This window comes from Embiotoca jacksoni, unplaced genomic scaffold, assembly GCF_022577435.1.
Source record: "Embiotoca jacksoni isolate LCO1_2020_lvr unplaced genomic scaffold, fEmbJac1.0.p SCAF_2, whole genome shotgun sequence".
Lineage (NCBI taxonomy): Eukaryota > Metazoa > Chordata > Actinopteri > Embiotocidae > Embiotoca > Embiotoca jacksoni.
The window spans coordinates 24,577,079-24,595,163 of NW_027185340.1; the positions used below are offsets into that span (position 1 = coordinate 24,577,079).

An 18,085-nucleotide genomic window follows, 5' to 3' on the forward strand; every position below is an offset into this window, starting at 1 on the left:
GAGTGGACGATGCCATCATCTACCTGCTGCAACGAGCTCAGTCGCACCTGGACAGAACCGGTGACTCTGTGAGAATCACTTTCTTTGATTTCTCCAGTGCATTCAACACCATCCAACCACTGCTACTGAGGGAGAAGCTGCGGGTGGTGGGGGTGGACACGTCCACCGTCTCCTGGATCACTGACTACCTGACAGGCAGACCACAGTTTGTCCGTCTGGGCAGTGTGCTGTCTGATATGGTGGTCAGTGGTACTGGAGCTCCTCAGGGAACTGTTCTGTCTCCTTCCTGTTCACCTTCTACACAACTGACTTCCAGAACAACTCAGAGTCAAGACATCTGCAGAAGTTCTCTGATGACTCTGCAGTGGTAGGATGTATAAGGGATGGACGGGAGGATGAGTACAGGGCAGTAGTGGAGGACTTTGTGGAGTGGGCAGGAAGAAATCACCTGCTCCTGAACGTGGCCAAGACCAGAGAGATGGTGGTCGACTTCAGGAGGAAGACGACGGCTCCACAACCGCTGAGAGTTCTGGGAGAGGAGGTGGACATGGTGGAGGAGTACAAGTACCTGGTGTCTCCATGACAACAGACTGAACTGGAAGACCAACATCAACGCTGTCTACAAGAAGGTGATCAGACGACTCTTTTTCTTGAGGAAACTTCGATCCTTCAATGTGTGCAGTGAGATGTTGGAGATGTTCTACCATCTGTTGTGGCCAGTGCATTGTACTTCGCTGGGGTCTGCTGGAGGGGAGAGGAAAGGGGGGGGGGGGGGCATTGGAGCCGGAGACACCAACAGACTTAACAAACTGGTTAAGAAGGCCGGCTCCATCATTGGCTGCAAACTGGACAGTCTGGAAAAGGTGGTGGAGAGGAGGACGCTGAACAAACTATTATCCATATTGGATAATCCTGACCACCCTCTCCACCTGCTGCAGGGACAGAGGAGGACGTTCTCCTAAAGACTCCTCCAGCTCCGCTGTCACAAGGACAGATACAGGAGATCATTCCAGATACAGGAGATCATTCCTGATACAGGAGATCATTCCAGATACAGGAGATCATTCCTGATACAGGAGATCATTCCAGATACAGGAGATCATTCCTGATACAGGAGATCATTCCAGATACAGGAGATCATTCCTGATACAGGAGATCATTCCAGATACAGGAGATCATTCCTGATACAGGAGATCATTCCTGATACAGGAGATCATTCCAGATACAGGAGATCATTCCTGATACAGGAGATCATTCCAGATACAGGAGATCATTCCTGATAAAGGAGATCATTCCAGATACAGGAGATCATTCATTGAAATTATTTGTAATGGATATTCTGCAATGATATAATTTTTTTCTAGGTTAGGTTAGGTTAGGTTAGGTAGTTACTTTGTTAATCCCCGAGGGGAAATTTTTTCGCTACAGCAGCATACAGAAGCAATAAGATAACAATAGAATAATAGAAAAACAATAAAATAGCAGTTCTAGATTCTAGATGTTTTAGCTGGAAAAATGACACCACAGTTCTTTGATTGAATCCAGCTAAAGGACGCCAACAACACCGCATGGAAATGTTCAGTTTCCTCGATCACTCTGAAGAAACAGGAACATTACCAGAGCACATAACTGTAATAACAGTAATGAGCAGTGAGCTGGATTTGAATGAGATTAAATGGCACTAAATTGCAAAAGGGATTCCGGCCCGCCTGTGTTTTCATAAACACAGTGAGGTCTAAATGCCTGCAGGATTTTCAGTCATGGGAGATAAGATTCAGCCACAGCAGAGCGGAGGAAACATGGAGGAGGAGGAGTGACCTTCACTCTCCTCCACAGCAACATCTCTTGCTTCTCACTTATCCACACCTCAGCCAGCTCCGTCCCACGCTTCATCTTCTTCCATCAAATATCTCCTAGTGCAGAGATGGCAGGTGAAAGGCAGCTTTAGAGCCGGACAGACAGGAGAAGAAAGGTCCCCGGCATTAACGTCAAACCCATTACACAGTAGAGAAATGAGGGTATGGTGGTGCAGCTCCTGCAGTGAAAGTAGGCTGATTTTAAAAGAATCTCAGTAACATACTTGAAAATCTCTCCGACCTTTGAAATCTCACTTGAATTATTCATTCTCATGATTGATTCCTTTACAGAACACATTCCTGCTCAGGTCCAAAACAAATTGGGAAATAAAACGCATGCACTGGGGGTGCTCAAACAGGGAAATCATCTGAGACAGCTCAATACACACCTTTATGGATAAAATGGCACAGGGATTGGCAGGAGCACAGAGTAAGTCTGCAGTTAGTCCAGTCTACGAGGTACAATACAAACGTTTTGACACTGCTCCTGCTGCGTGCGAACAGAGCATAGCAATACAAAGTGCTGTTTAGGCCACATATCAAGCATGCTTACAAATACAACACTTTACCTCTCACACATGAGAAAAAGCTGACATACCTATTTTTGTCTGTATGGTTCTGTGCATGCCTAAAGTGACTTAACCAAGCTTTTAACGTGAAATCTGAATATAAAAAGTAATGTGTGTGCAAGCTAATATTCAAAAGAAGATCCAGCAGAACAATGCTAAAAAAGAAGGTCCAGCATTGTTCCGCTGGATCTTCTTTCGAATATTAGCTCGCACACACACTACTTTTTTCATTAACATTTCACATTAAAAGCTTGGTAGAAAAAGTAATGTATGTGATAGCTTTGAGTGTGCATATGCGCTGATAAAGTAGTGCATGTGCGAACTTTTTTACGTGTTGTCTGTGAAAAAATGTGTGTCAAAACATCTGCGCACGTGCAAATTTGTTATGTGCATGTGTGAGCTTTCTTGATATACAACACCTCATACAGCACTGTGATTTGCACAGAGCAGGGGAAGCTAAGACTTTCACAAGGAAGTATTCCAAGTCACATCACTCTTGACTGGTTTATTTCTGTTAACAAATTCAAAAATAATACGACGGCCCACTTCACAGTGCACATCTCACTGTACTGGCGCTGCTACGAGCCATTTAAATATAGGACAGATAAGCAGGAAGCAACTGCAGGAAAACAGAAAGGTAAAGTCGCATTCAAAATAACATTGCTTCATCTTTGTTTTGTATTTTGGTGTGGAGAACTGAAAATGTAACATCATATTTATATTGTAATTCATTTTTTCTTAATCCACCTCACTCATCCATCTAACTCACTGATCGTCTGTATTAGTCTGCTGCAGATTTGACTTTACTTTGTGTACCTTTTTATTATCTCTGATGTGTAAAATACAAAATGAATGAGAGTGAACAAGCAAATTTCTGAAGCGGTCTTTTTCTTACACTTCGCTGCTCTGAGAAAATGAGAATCGATAAATTTGGACCATTTAGCACCTAAAATAACTGTTACTGTAGAAGATATTCTTTATTAAATATCTTCTTTACTCTATTTTCTAACACAAGTTGTCCATTTATAGTTCTGATGCCTGAATCAAAGGAGCCCCAAGTAACAATCACCAACACTGTGCACAAAAAAGATGAGACGCCAAATCAATAATAACTAAAGTTCCACTTTGCTGCTCGGCTTCGATGCTGTGATTTCTCTTCTTATCAAACTTTTTGTTGTCACAAAATCTATTTGGTGCCTCGATTTGTTCACTCTGAAACTCTCTAAGAATCACTCTGCTATACCTGCAGTTTACAAAAACACACAAAAAGACAAACAGCTGCATTTATGGCTTGTTAAATGACCTTCCCTGTATTGCAGTGCACCTCTCCTGTGTTGTCCCAATGTTTGACTGCTTCACACTGTTGCTGACAAACACAGTTGTTTGTATCAGTTTCCTCTGGGAGGCAACAAACGAGGATACAGAATATCAATAATTGTGCAGCTTCCTGGATGATTAATTTGCACTTGCTATTAGATATCACAGCTGGTGATTGAAACAGGAGATTATATCGCGCTCACACACACACACACACACACACACACACACACACACACACACACACACACATAGAACAACAGATGTGCTGACAATCACATTTCGAGCATTGTTAACTAATTCAAAATCCGCTCTGAAAAGCCGTTCATGATTTTAGACTAATATGTTTGATAAAAATGATTGTCTCACTTTTTGTATCCATGACGACACTGTCAGATTTGGTCCTGCCCTCATAAACATCTATTCACCAGTGTAGATGTCGTATTAATCACAACAGCATGGACCACATATAAAGCCGTTTCCACCAGCTTGCTCAGTTCTTTGAAAGTCAGGGAGGAGCAGAGATCTTATGTGCAAGTAAATACAATAGAACAACAAACAGAACCAGTTCAGGTTCGACTGACCAAACAGGAAGGAAAACAGCTCAGCTTGTCTGAGATCTTGGATTGAGAGGTGTGTAGGATTGGAGCACTTCAGAAGGACCTGGAGCTGAGTCCACTTTGTGAAATAAAGCCTACTTCAGGTGTGATGTCACCACTCACTGATGTCAGTTGCAAATATCAAACATGTTTAAAGAAATGAGAATGGATCTTTACACATCACACACACACACACACACACACACACACACACACACACACGATGATTTTATCATAGACCAACTGATCAGACTGGAACAGAACAGCTGATCCAGACTGGAACAGACCAGTTGATCTGGACTTGAACAGACAAACTGACTCTGACTGGAACACATTCGGTCCAACTTCGTCCGATTAGTCATTAAGCCCAAATCAGATTCATGAGCTCAGCAGTCTCCGCCCTTAACAACTACAAGAGTAGTATTTTCATCACACATGCTGTTGTCTTAAGAAGTCACTCGAAATGAAAACCTAACTAGTATTATCTCTGTCAGACAGTTTTCTGTCCTCACCTTTCAGTCTGTCTGCCAGCTGCCCCGCCTCGTGTTCAGAGTAGTGCACGATGGGAGGGGGAGACGGTGGCCGCAGGCGGTCTTCGTGGATCTTGCGGCGGTGTCTTTCCTCTCTGGCCAGTAAGCGCTGTTTACACTCCCACTCATACAGGTCGTCTCTGGCCTGGGCAAAGTCGACATGGATCCTCCCAGAGTCCTTCTTATCAGTGCTAGATCCAATACGCATCCGATACCCTGAAGGAGAGAAGAAGGAGTGTTAGACAGGCCCTGTCCACAACAGGAACCTGGAGGCGAGATCCAGACCTCCTCTTGTAAATATGATATATATACTAACCTGACAGGTAAATCGCCTTGTCTACCATAAACTCCTCACTAAATCGGATGTGGCAGAAGTTCTTCTTGCTCTTGCGGATGGCGACAATCTCCCCACACTGGTCAAACACCTCCCTGACGATTTCCTCTGTGGCGTTCTCCGGCAAACCTCCAACAAACCCTGTCTTACAGCCGGGGGGGCGCTCCCGTGTGGATGGAGGAGGCAGGTCTGAAGAACAGTAATCTCATCAGTGTCATGACTACGTACTCCACATCTCAATATACAGCAGCATTTCTCACAACATAAAATAATTTCCATGGACAGTAAAATAACAAATCTGGGCAAAATCACTTCAGATTGGTCTCTGTTCTCAGATATAATTATCTTTAAAGACGAGATGATTATTAAAGACAGTAATATTTTGTTCAATTTTGTTGTTAAGTACGGTTAATTAAAAACATTTTCATGTGAAATATACTTTGATAAATCAGGTATCAAATTTGTTTATTCTTTAAGTACTACCTAGCTTGTTATTACCTTGATTTCAGTAAAGTTTGTTTGTTTGCCAGCAGGATTCCAGACAAACTACCGTGTAGCATGAGCCGAGGAATTACATGTTGGTGTGGATCTGAATCACGGGGTGGATCCATAAATTATTTGTCACTGTCGTTAACAATGCCAGATAGAGCATTTGACCCAATAAATTCCATCCTTCTTAAAATCCAGTAGGTGGTAGTAAAGTTCAATAGTGACAAAACATTCTAGAAATACAATAACTCCATTATCAGAATCTACATTCATGGGTACCAGTAATCCTCATGTAGATATTAAAACTTAATACAGAATGCGGTCATTGTAGAGCACTTAGGAAAAGTGCTTTCATTGGGGAAAATCGAGACTTTGCCACAGTTGTAAATATATTTGGACATATATAGTGGCTACGATTTCAGATTTTCATATCATAGAAGAGTGGACTTTTGGCCTTGCCAGAGGTCTGTGCTACCTAAGTGCCCAGACATACAGAAATTATTCTTGACATATCATAAATTGTTAAATTTATCTACGAGAGAAATTCAAAAACAGTAAACCTGATGCTAATATTGTGTCTTTTCTTAACCTGACATTTCTGACCATCTAATTTTCGGCTGCATCTTTTTTTTAATTTTCTGTAACAAGCAGATTCTCTCTGCCACAAAGCAGCACTGACATCCTCCCTCTGTCTGAAACCTGCATTTGTCACATCATGTGCAATGCTCTAATGGCCCCACCTCCCTCTAACGCTCCAAGTGGAGTTCCTCCCTGCTACATTAAAAGATCAGTCTTTGAATAAAAAAAGAAATAACAATCTCTGAGTGCTTGTCTCTAATAACACCTGTGGTCGGTTTTACCTTTTGACCTTCATTGGTGCAGTATGTAAAATTGACAAACAGTAACACACAGTGAGTTTAGGGTCTTACTGGGGTTCTGAGGGAAGAGAGTGCAGCTCCCACAGTGGATAATTTCCTTGATGACGGGCATGTCGGGGGGAACGGGTGGCGGCGGGACCAGGCTGATGCCTGCCATCATGGGGTTGATGGGTGCGATGAGGCCCAGCCCGGGGTCAAATCTCTGGATACACAGAGAGTCTGCAAAACAGAGCAACAACAGACATCACAACTGAAGACTGGAAGACTGTGTGAATGTTCACACAAACAAAAGATTGACATTTGTAGTTCAAATACTTTGTGTTTTTGGTAAGACTACAAATACATCAAAGATGGAAAGGGATACACCCTGTTTCTTTTTAGAACGGATTATGATGAAATTTCAGGCATTCATGTTCCCTTTTGGATGAATGCTGATACCTTAACCCCATCATCAAACACCTGTAAATATAATTATGTTCCCATCAAACCAAAGATGGTGATCATGGTAAATATGACATCTGATGAACATTATCATGTTACCATTGTTGCAGCCAATGCTGGCATTTAGCTGTGCCTAAGTACAGCCTCACAGAGCTGCTGTTGTGGCTATCATTATTAATATTATTTGTTTATTTAACAGGTAAAGTGCACATTACAAAAGATTGCTGTGAATGTTTCAGAACTGAGTTGCGATATTTCATCTGTTATCTCTGAACAGATGTTACAGTCACCCCAAAACCCTAAAAACAGAATTTAACATTATAACATTCAATATACAAAATGATTGAGATTATGTATAAACATGCAGAGTGATACTAATAAACTATATACTGATATTAATGTTACTAAAACAAATAACCATCATACAGGACAGCATTATATATATTTTTTTTATATATATATTTTTAGATACTGTGCAACAAATAAGCACATAGTACAATATAAAAAGCAATGAAATGAAGAATGTTCACGTCAATAGAAATATGGACTACTGTACAACATATCCTCCAGCAATGGTGTGGAAAATTAGTTTTTATTTATTTGTCATTTTGTATTACAAAAAAAATATGTCAAGTCAAACAGACCAGCTTGATGTCTGAAGAAGTTACAGGAGGTGAAGACGTACAGCTGCTGCTGTGTAAGGAACAACACAAGGTCTCAGTTCAAAACTTTACTTCGGCCTGCTCACTCTTTAAAATTCTTTGTCCTGAAATGAGCTGTGCAGAGCCAGGCAGGAAATTCATTCACATTAATTACCAGTAATTATATTGCTAAATAATATTTGATACTAATGAAAATGAATCCTCAATGCATACATTTTATATCTAAAACAGCTGGTTTAGTCTACTGGAATCTTGTTGAATTCAACACAATCAATTAGGATATCAGCTGCTGGGGTCATCAGGACTTTGGCTCCTACAGGATGGATTTTCCCTTTGTATATTTTACAACAAATTATGTATTTAATAAGATATTTTTTGACCATATATTTCTGTGGTCATTAAAGTGAACTGTGCATGTTGTGACATCAGTATGATGACTAATTTGTGAAATGTCTAATTTGGGGAATACAATATAAACTCTGTGTTGCTTTTTGTCACGATGGCTTTTTGCCATTGCTGCTTGTTTTTCAGCCCTGTAAATATTTTCTGGAGCTGTAAACCAGCGTGCATGCAGTTTTTTTCCCTTTCTTTACAAGGGTCAGAGGCAAAAAAAAAAGGTTGAGGTTGAAACTGTGGTTTAATATATTAAATAAATAAAAGATCACAATCACACATGCAGGAGAGGAAAGGAAAAGAGTAAAATAAAAATAAAAAAGATAATAAAGCATCACTAATTAGAAGAAAACACAGATAAGAGAAGAAAAAATGGACACTGGATCTGTGGAAAAACACAAGAAAATATCATCTCCACAGTGTTAATGGGAAAGGTGGGAGGGAAGAAGAAAATGTCTGTTCTCCAGGACAAAGAGAAAGTGGAGGAGAAGGAGGAAAACAAACATTGAGAGGACAAAGGCGACAGGAGCAATGCCTCAGCTGTCTGGGTGAAAATAGAGCAGGCAGATGGGAGGAGGGTGGAGCGGCGTCCCATGTTCCCATCTTCCACACTGCAATAACAATGGAGCAGGAGGAAGCAAACGTCAGCAGAAAATCCCACCCGCCGCCGCCCACACAGCCACAACAGCAGGGAGAATATAGTGATTCAAATTACAGGCGAGGGAAGCTGTCACACAAGGAAAGGACAAACGTCCCTTATAGTAATTTAATAGAAATAAATGTTTCTTTTGCTGCTCAGTGTGGAGGATTGATAGAACGCCCCATTGATTCAGTGTGAAAGCTTTTACTTCTGCTGGTCTAAACACTGTGCACACAGTGAGTCTTTGCCTGAAACGATCACAAGCGCACAGGAAGTGAGGCATTTTACATTTCCAGTTTGTTCGGGATGAACAGAAGAAGATGAGGCTGACTAACTGACAGTAAATCAAAAGATAGGTGGAGGTCATACCCTTCCCCGGCAGCGTCCATCGGTTCGTCCTTGGTTTGTGTTTTTCTGGATTAAATGTTTCACAGTGTTGGTTCACTCGAATGGTATCTGAATAGTTTCAATATTTTGTGTTCAGGAACTCCAAAGGTAAATAGTTCCCATGAAAAGATAAGTTTTTTTGGATGTTCGTTGGTCAGTTCACTGCTTTGGTTAAGACTAAAATATCTCAACAGTTATTACAATGATTACTGTGAAATTGTAAACAGTTACATCATCTGACTTTCTGGCGCTACTGTGATGTCCACAGTTGTTTTGAGGGAAATATCTGAGCAACTATTGAGGGGATTGTTGTGAAATAATTTAGTGTCTCAGACAGGATAAAAAAAATTTGACTTCAATACACTGAAAATTTTGTATGGCTGTCAATTGTTTTTTCTAAAATGGATTTTCTTGTTGTTTCTCTTTTTTAAGGGAGCAGATTCAAGCAAGTTCATTCGTAATTGAGGCTCCAGGTTTAATTCTAAATTGGTAATTCAGCGAATAGTGTTGTTTTTTCTTCAGGAATGTCTGTCACCCTTTTGGTTCAGACTGAAATATCTCATCAGACTCCATTGGCTATTAGCCACCAATTTTTCAGCAGATATTTATGGTCCTCAGGCAATAAGTTAAGATAAGTTTGGATCAAGCTACAATTAACTGTGACATCACCCGTTGGTTTGTTAACTGCTGGTTTGAAGCTTCAAGTCTGGCATTTTAGCTGTTGCCATCTTGTTCTTTTTGGAGCCAGAAGTGACAATATTTGGACGAGCTCGGTAGGAGGGGGGGTTGATCTGATTGCAAACACGAGGACACTATGCCCGCCCACTTATACCAGAAACCTTACTGCACCACAGGCCTGTCAATCAAACAAGACATGTCCCCAAATGCACTGCTATTTGAGGCTTAATATCCAATTAATGGTGGGATTATTTTCAGAAGGACCATCAGTGCACTGAAGTGAATTTAGCATATGACAACATAAAAGAGTTGTGGAAAAATGTATTGACTTTGTATTTCATGAGAGAAGTCAAATGGGAGTCTATGGAACCAGACTTTTTGGAGCCAGCCCCTAGTGCCCCTCAGTGGTATTGCACTTTAAGGCACATTGGCTTCACTCTTCAGACCCAGTCCATTTTAATATCTCAGACAAGTTAGACTACAGAAATAACAATTGAATAACTTTAGAAAGAGAGTTTCCAAAACTCTACATCAGCCTTGCACTTCATATGGAGTATCCTGGTCCTTTATGTCATTCTCCACTCACTGTTCTGTTGACATTGATGCTTCCATGAGGGGAGTGACAAGGTATTCTCTCCAAAGATCATCCCTTTACATTTTGGCCATTGACATTCTACAATAATACATTCAGTGAGAGCTTTCAGATACCTCTTTTGGAATCCTTATTATGTTTTTTATGCAGGTATTCTTTAGTCAGCACAATCCCAATAATTGCTAACATGTTTTAATTCATACAGCATTTGGGTACACTAAAGGCTGCAGGCTAAAGAGCTGTAAAACACTTCCTGCACTGCATTTTGTTCAGTAAAAAGAAACAAAAAAAAGCCCTACACACTCTCTCTAAAAGATCTCCAGGCTTGTAAAAAGGAAAAAAACAAAACAAAACAAAAAACACTTGGGGAGATAATTCTCCATAAATCTAGCATGTGCAGCCAAGATGCATTGGGATCTTCTTCAGGTCTAAGGGAAACTCATTAAAGCGTTGTCTGCGATAACCTTGACAGGTAAATTACACATCTTCGTGCCACACATTCATCATAATCACATAAGGCTGGTTTTGCTCAGTCTTTCTCACAGAGCCAAAATGAGTCAAGCCAGGTTCATTTCTCTGGCTGCGAGGCTCTGCTGCATCTGCCAGAGACAGAAACAGAGGCAGAAATATAGAGAGAGAAAATCAAATGCACACACAGGGAGGAGAAGAATGAAAACCAAAGCCAAAAAGTGGAGACAAAGGCTCTGACAGATGAAAAAGGAATATTTATGCCTTAAATTGTGATTATTTTGTAACTGTTTCTTAACAACCAGATATACCAAGAGACATGAGCTGCATCCGTCTTGCTGGGAAACATCTGGCTGTATTTACCCTCAAGGTGAAAGCTCATTGGTCAGGACACACCCTGATACACAAATGCCAGGGATTGTATATAAAAGCGGACGTAGGTTCCGGGTCTGAAAAATGAGGCCGTTGCGGAAGTGCCTGAAGCTGTAATACCACTGAGTGCCGCTAGAGGTCGGCTCCAAAAGGCCTCTGGCTCCACAGACACCCATTCAACTAGTCTCATAAAATTCTCAGTTAATACATTTTTTCCACGAGTTATCTCGGTGTTGTTTGCTAAAGTCAATCCTTCTTATTAGTTCTTTGGCCGTCCATCTAAAATAATCCCGTCATTAATTACAAAAAAGGCTTGAAAAATATGTGTTTTGGGGGCGTGTCTGTTTGATTGACAGGGCTGTTGTGCAGTCATGTTATGGCTATCGGTAGGTGGGATGTAGTATCGAGTTTTGAATCAGTTTGAGTCAGATCCACCGCTCGCTCCTCCCCACCTCGTCCAAATATGGTCACTCCAAACCGCTCCTAAACCAGCAAGATGGTGACGGCCAAATTCCAAACTTGAGGCTTTATAACTGCCGTTTGCAAGCCAACAGATGACGTCACGTTTTGTTGCCTCTTGGATTAAACTAATACTAAACATAATTTAAATCAAATTCCAATTGTGACATGACCTCATTTTTTAACCCTTAGCAGATCTTAGGTACAATTGAATGCACAGGTTTCAGCATTTGTGTTTATATTTTCTCACGAATGTTTAAAAAGTAGTGGGGAATGTAACTAAGTACTCACATGCTGTACTTTAGTGAAAAGTGGAGGAATTTGTACTAAACTTGATCATTTTCTTTTCATCTTTTGAAGGGGTAATTCTGTACTTTTTATCACATTTCATCAGCTAGAAAGAGCTACTGGTTACTTTACAAATTACATAAAATGTTTTTATGTTTTTATGTGCTTGTTTAATATGATTATTGTTAAAACTGTATGTACAAACAGAGCTCAACAATTATTTATGCCGGGTTCAGACTACAAGGTATTTCTTCCTGATTAGATGGTCACTGTCAGATTAGGTAATTATAGAGTCATACATTTCTGCTGTGATTTGGCTGAGCGACATGACAGGCTACAAATGAGTCATAGCTAATCACAGCTGATCGCCTTTCACGACCCACATGATGTCATCAGGGATGAGAAGCCAGAGATCGACTTCTTGAAACAAGAATGTAAACAAACCACGACGTCTGAGCGATTGATTCTGTCTGTCTTGTGTTGGGAAAAGACTAATAAAGGAAAGAAGAAGAAATTGACAGTGGATCCATCTGTGGGTCACACCAAGAGGACAATAAAGGGTAGTTTGTCCTTTAGCCTGTCTTATACTTTACCATGTGTACAATTAAAGAGCACAATGTCATGCACACATTGTGGCGAGAGAAGGTAAAAAAACGAAGACTAGTTTGTTGTTGAGACGTTGTGAGCTGTCCAAGCTGCAGAATCACTTCAGTCACACAACTCACGTTAGAAATGTTCATTTGAACAGCAGAACAGTTTGGCCTCTAGGCTCTGGACTCATCACTCCCCGTAGATGGGATTACACAGATATACCGTATTTGGGGAGTGATGAGCAAATATCTTAAACCCCTCTTTGGAGCCTGCAGGTGGATGCTGGGGTGGTGGTGGGGCCGAGCAAACAGGCAGCAGCACTGATGCAGGCAGCAATGTCGTTGACAGGCAGAAAGGGGGCGATACGAAATTTACCAGCCTAAATAAACTGCAAAATATTGGAGGGTGTGTATGTCAGATGATTATCGAGTACGTAGCATGTCGCATGATGCAGAGCAGAGCAGCTCGAGTTGACTGCCTGAATCAGCTCGCAGACGTTGCTCCTTTTGTTGCCCATATTTGGTTCAGCGTCCTAACATAACAACCGCCTTTGATACTGATTATAATTACTTTACTTTATGTCGAAAATAATGAGAATTTTTACCTGAAAGCATGGTATTAATACTTTTACTTAAAGCCCCTTCAAATAATTGGATCAAGATCATTTTGATGGGACGCTGACTTGTAATGTGGAAAGTGGCGCCTCTTTTATTCCCACTGCTAAATGAAAAAGTTTCTCGCCTGCAACAACACAATCGTCGCTTGCCTCAACCCCTTCTTGCTAGTTTTGGCTCTTTGAAACTTCTTCTCTTCTCTTTCTCTGCTCATCTTTCAGGTCCATGGTGAAATTGAAATTGCGTACATACCCCATGTCATAAAAACTTGTGATACACAGGTGCTGTTGTTGATATAACTTAGAATACTTAGTTACAAAGGTGATTGCTTCCCCCTACTTGATCTGCATGTGTGCAACAGGAAGGTCTCAAAACTTTCGTTTTTAGAATCCCTTGAACACGCAAAGTTACGTTGGCCATCGGAGCTGTTACTAAGGCGTTTATCCCCTTGCACACGTGCAGTAGCCAGAGAGATTTTAATGCATCATAATCCTGTGGTTCCCATTTGTGGCCACAGAGGCCGCTGTTAGCGCTGCGCAGCAAATCTTACATATTGTTGCTTTAAGTCAGGGGTGTCAAACATACGGATCCGGCCCACCAGGGGGTCCAGCTCGGCCCGCCGGATGACTTTGCTAAGTGTGAAAATTACAGAAAGACATAAATTGCATTTCTATGAGAATATGGAGGTTTATGAGTACAAACGTTTTGTCATTTTTTTTTTAATCGATCCAGTAATTGCTTCAAAAACAGCGTAAATGCGACGTCTGCTCCGGAGGCAGCAGCGCTCGCTGCTCGCTTTGTGACGCGTTTGACGTCAAACGCGTCACAAAGCGAGGGAATCTGCAGAGGAGAGCCCAGGCAGATAAACAGTGGGCTGATGTCTGAGTTTTTGGTCTTCATGTTTCTAGTTTATTGTAGAAAGACCTTAAAATAGGATTTATCATCCAAAAACCTTCACCAATGATTTAAACAGAGAGAAATATTGTTGTTATGTATGTATTATTATGCTATGATTTTACTGGTCTGGCCCACTTGAGATCAAAGTGGGCAGTATGTGGCCCCTTAACTAAAATGAGTTTGACACCCCTGCTTTAAGTAAAGGCTCACTTACAAAGCTCTACATGACCAGGCTCCATCATATCTTAGAGATCTTATAGAACCATATAATCCTAGCAGAGCACTTCTCTCTCAGTACGCTGGTCTACTTGTGGTTCCTAGAGTTTACAGAAGTAGAATGGGAGGCGGAGCTTCAGTTTTCAGGCTCCTCCCCTGTGGAACCAGCTCCCAGTTTGTGTTGGAGGGGCAGAAACCCTCTCTAGCTTTAAGATTAGACTCAAAACCTTCCTTCTTGATAAAGCCTATAGTTAGGGCTGGCTCAGGTAGACCTGAACCAACCCTTAGTTATGCTGTTATAGGCCGAGGCTGCTGGGGGACCTCGTTACATGCTGAGCTTCTTTTCTTTCCTCCTACTCTTTAACTGACTCATACCTCACCATCTTTTTCTCTCCCATAGTTTCTTCTTATTATCTGTTGTCTCCATTCAGTTCCTTCACTCGTGTAGTTTCTCTTCTTTCTTTTCCAGATGTCCCGTCATGGAGCTGCATGTCTCTGCTCTGCGCTTGTCGTCTCCACCAACAGTTCTTCTCTTCTATCTCTATGCTGTCCTTTTCTCTCTCTGCTCTCCTCTCACCCCAACCGGTCGAGGCAGATGACCGCCCACCTCTGATCCTGGTTCTGTTAACAGATGCTCCGCCCACCTCTGATCCTGGTTCTGTTAACAGATGCTCTGCCCACCTCTGATCCTGGTTCTGTCGGAGGTTTCTTCCTGTTAAGAGGGAGTTTTTCTTCCCTCTGTTGGAGGTTTTTCTCCCTTAAAGAGGAGTTTTTCCCTCCTAGCTTACGTGGGAATTGTTGAATTGTTGAATTGTTGAATTGTTGGTTTCTCTGTATAATATTGTAAAGTTCTGCTGTAAGGACTTTAATGTGTTAAGTGCCATGAAATAACCTATGTTGTGATTTGGCGCTATATAAATAAAATAAAATTGAATTGAATTAAATATTTCCAACATCACTTTAATAAAGGGAAAACTCTTACCTACGTTGAAGTAGAAATGATATTTGAACACACACACATCAGATTCATTTGTCCCAATTTTCCTGTTTTGTTTCTTTTAGCTTTTCCTCATATTAACCTTCACACGTGGTCTAAAGAGGGATGAGAGCTGCAGCTGTTGGCAGAGGTGGAGCCTAATTAGCATCACATCATATTATCATGTCATCCTTTTAATATTTTCACTCTGGTCCAGTGAACTTTGGTTGCTGTGTTGCTGTCCGTCCCTACTTACAACTCTTACTCTCTCCTTGTCGCTGCTTCACTCAGTTAAGTGCATGCATTAAATTATACTGGGCTTAACACAGAAAACTCAGACTCAACAAATGTCTCTATGTGCTTATTTTATAAACCCCCTACAATGCAGCACTTATACAAGGCATGTATATAATAATTGGATCATGTTTCTGTATACAGTATATAGCAGAAACACGACGCTCAGACAAATCCCAACGTCTCAGAAAAATAATTTCCTAAATAGATTCCAAGGTGAAATTAAGCCGAGAGAAAACAGAAAATGAAAGTGAGCGGCTACACGCAGAGCTTAGTGTAGTTTTTGTTGAAATAACAAGTGAGAGTGGTGTATTTGGAGTGCAGCCACACTGTACGTACTGCTGAGGGACAGATAAAGCTTTGGGGCTTCAGTTAAGGTTTGGACTTGAATATATTATATGTATTTCTCTGTTTACATTCAACTCCATGGGGCAGTTATGAGTTATATGGTTTAGATATCAAGAACTGAGGAAAAAACAGAGGTATTTATTACATCCAGATGTTTGAGTTTCTGTTATGATGATAGATTTTCCAGCCCAGCCCTCTTTAGCAAAGTGTCAAAGTTTGACATGTCTGGAAAAATCTCTGCCTACATACAAGTCGAGGATTGTTAAGTAAAAGTACTATTCACTGGGAACTATTTGACTAGTATGCATCCAATCACAAAAAGAGAGAACCACTCACACAGTAAATTCAGGCTCAAAAAAATTCCATCCAAATTTAAAGAAAACACTTGCCTTTGACAAAAATGATGGGAAGCATGAAATTTAGTTCACCTGGTGACCAAGCTCACCATTGACTGCTGATCTGTGGATGGAGTGTGCGATAGTAACTATCGTCTTGTTGATATGTTTATGTGACATAAACTATAAAAACATTTTTATTAATAAATGACCATTCAAAAATATGAAAATTATGCCAATATTTTGTGTGTGATGTGTACACATACTGCTGTATGAAGTAAAGTGTCAGCAGAAAAAGCTTCCCAACTTAAGGTCATCCCTCCAAAGCTTCACAAGATTAATGAGATCATTCGTGGGAAAGAAGAAATGTTCTTTTGCACAATTTTGTTTTCAGTTTTTTTCCATTACTTTTAATGCAACGTTATTACTGCTGCTACAACTACTACTGCTTTTTCTACTCTATGTCATAATGTCACTACGACCACTGCTATTGCTTCAACTACTACTGCTGTGGGAGTTGTATAGTTAATGCGGTTTACACAGAAAACTACTACTGCACTACCATTAACTGTGTTACATATCCACTACTGCTAAACCCCTTAGGTCTGGAACACACGCCTGCATGGCGTCTGTGTTACCTGTTATACTGGCGTCATTTCATTTCGGCATCCATATCAACGGATTACAGCAGCCGGACTGCCTGCTGATACCTGCGTCACACCTGCGTCTCACGTCTTGCGTTTGCGTTGCGTCATATATAAAATTGAATATACAGGGAAACAATCTGTGATCACACACATTTGTTCAGTATAATCACAGCAGAAAACCAGTGTAGGCTGTAAATATATCATGGCAACAGGCCCAGGTAAAGGGCGGGGTTTTCTTTTTTCTTTCAGAGATGTGGCCAACATGAGATTACCAAACAACAATTTTACAAAATGCACATCTTATGATAAAACAAATACATTATCAGAAAGATAAAAATAAAAAAAGACAGAAAGCAAAACAAAAAGTGAAAAAAATTTACTTCCCACAGAAGTCAGTTCAGTACATGAAGACTTTTTTCAGCCCCCCTCAGGCTTTCTCCAGGTAAATGGATAAAACTGCAAGCGAACACCGAGCACAGTCTCTTTGCGCCATCTATATTTACCTGTTTTTATCTCACTAAACAAAGTGTTGCAGTCTCCTAGCAAAAGAGACAACAGAAAACAAAAAGACACTCATTTTCTCTCATTCAGGCAGCACATCGAACAAACCGGGCTTTACCCGACCAACTTAACCTCAAAACTAACTTGAAATTAAATCTAAATTGGAATGATTTACATGTTTTTGTTTGCTTTTTGTCCCAAAAAGAAGTTGACTCCTGCAGCATGAGTAATACAAGTACACATACTGTACAGACAGACACATAATCAAGCAGAGAGACAGATGATCTCAGAGTCTGTTCACTGTGACACACACAGATAAGAGCTACATTAATGTCAGTGCAGACTGATCAGAGATCAGCCATTTGGAGAGATGGCCACTGCTTCTTGTTGTCCTCACCTCTCTGTCTGTCTCTATCTGTAAGGTTTTAATATATCACGCTCACATTAATGGGACGGACAAACAATGGATGTAAAACCCCAAAACAGTCACAGATTAAATGATTACACAGCTCATCAGAAAAAAAGGTACCTGAGACCAGCTGCTGCCCACTGATGCCCACCGGCATGATGCCCAGGTTGTTCATGGCCGTGGCCCAGGCTCCATGATCAGCGACAGGGACGCTTAGGTGGTTCCGCTCTGCACCCAGACTTCCTACACCATCAGTTGCTGCAGCAGAGACGAGCAGACACCCAAAACTTTAGACATGAGGAGGA

General features: G+C 40.9%; 1 protein-coding gene across 4 annotated transcripts in view; it reads right to left on the bottom strand.

Moving 5' to 3' along the window:
- Positions 1-18,085, bottom strand: part of enox1 (ecto-NOX disulfide-thiol exchanger 1) — a 134,368-nt gene that overhangs the window by 41,629 nt on the left and 74,654 nt on the right. For all 4 annotated transcript variants that reach the window (XM_069155168.1, XM_069155170.1, XM_069155169.1 and 1 more), the window contains 4 exons: positions 17,901-18,038; positions 6,624-6,791; positions 5,188-5,394; positions 4,854-5,087 (listed from right to left, as the gene is read on the bottom strand). In XM_069155168.1, coding sequence (XP_069011269.1) covers positions 4,854-5,087; positions 5,188-5,394; positions 6,624-6,791; positions 17,901-18,038 — 747 coding nt within the window. The remainder of the gene's footprint in view (positions 1-4,853; positions 5,088-5,187; positions 5,395-6,623; positions 6,792-17,900; positions 18,039-18,085) is intronic.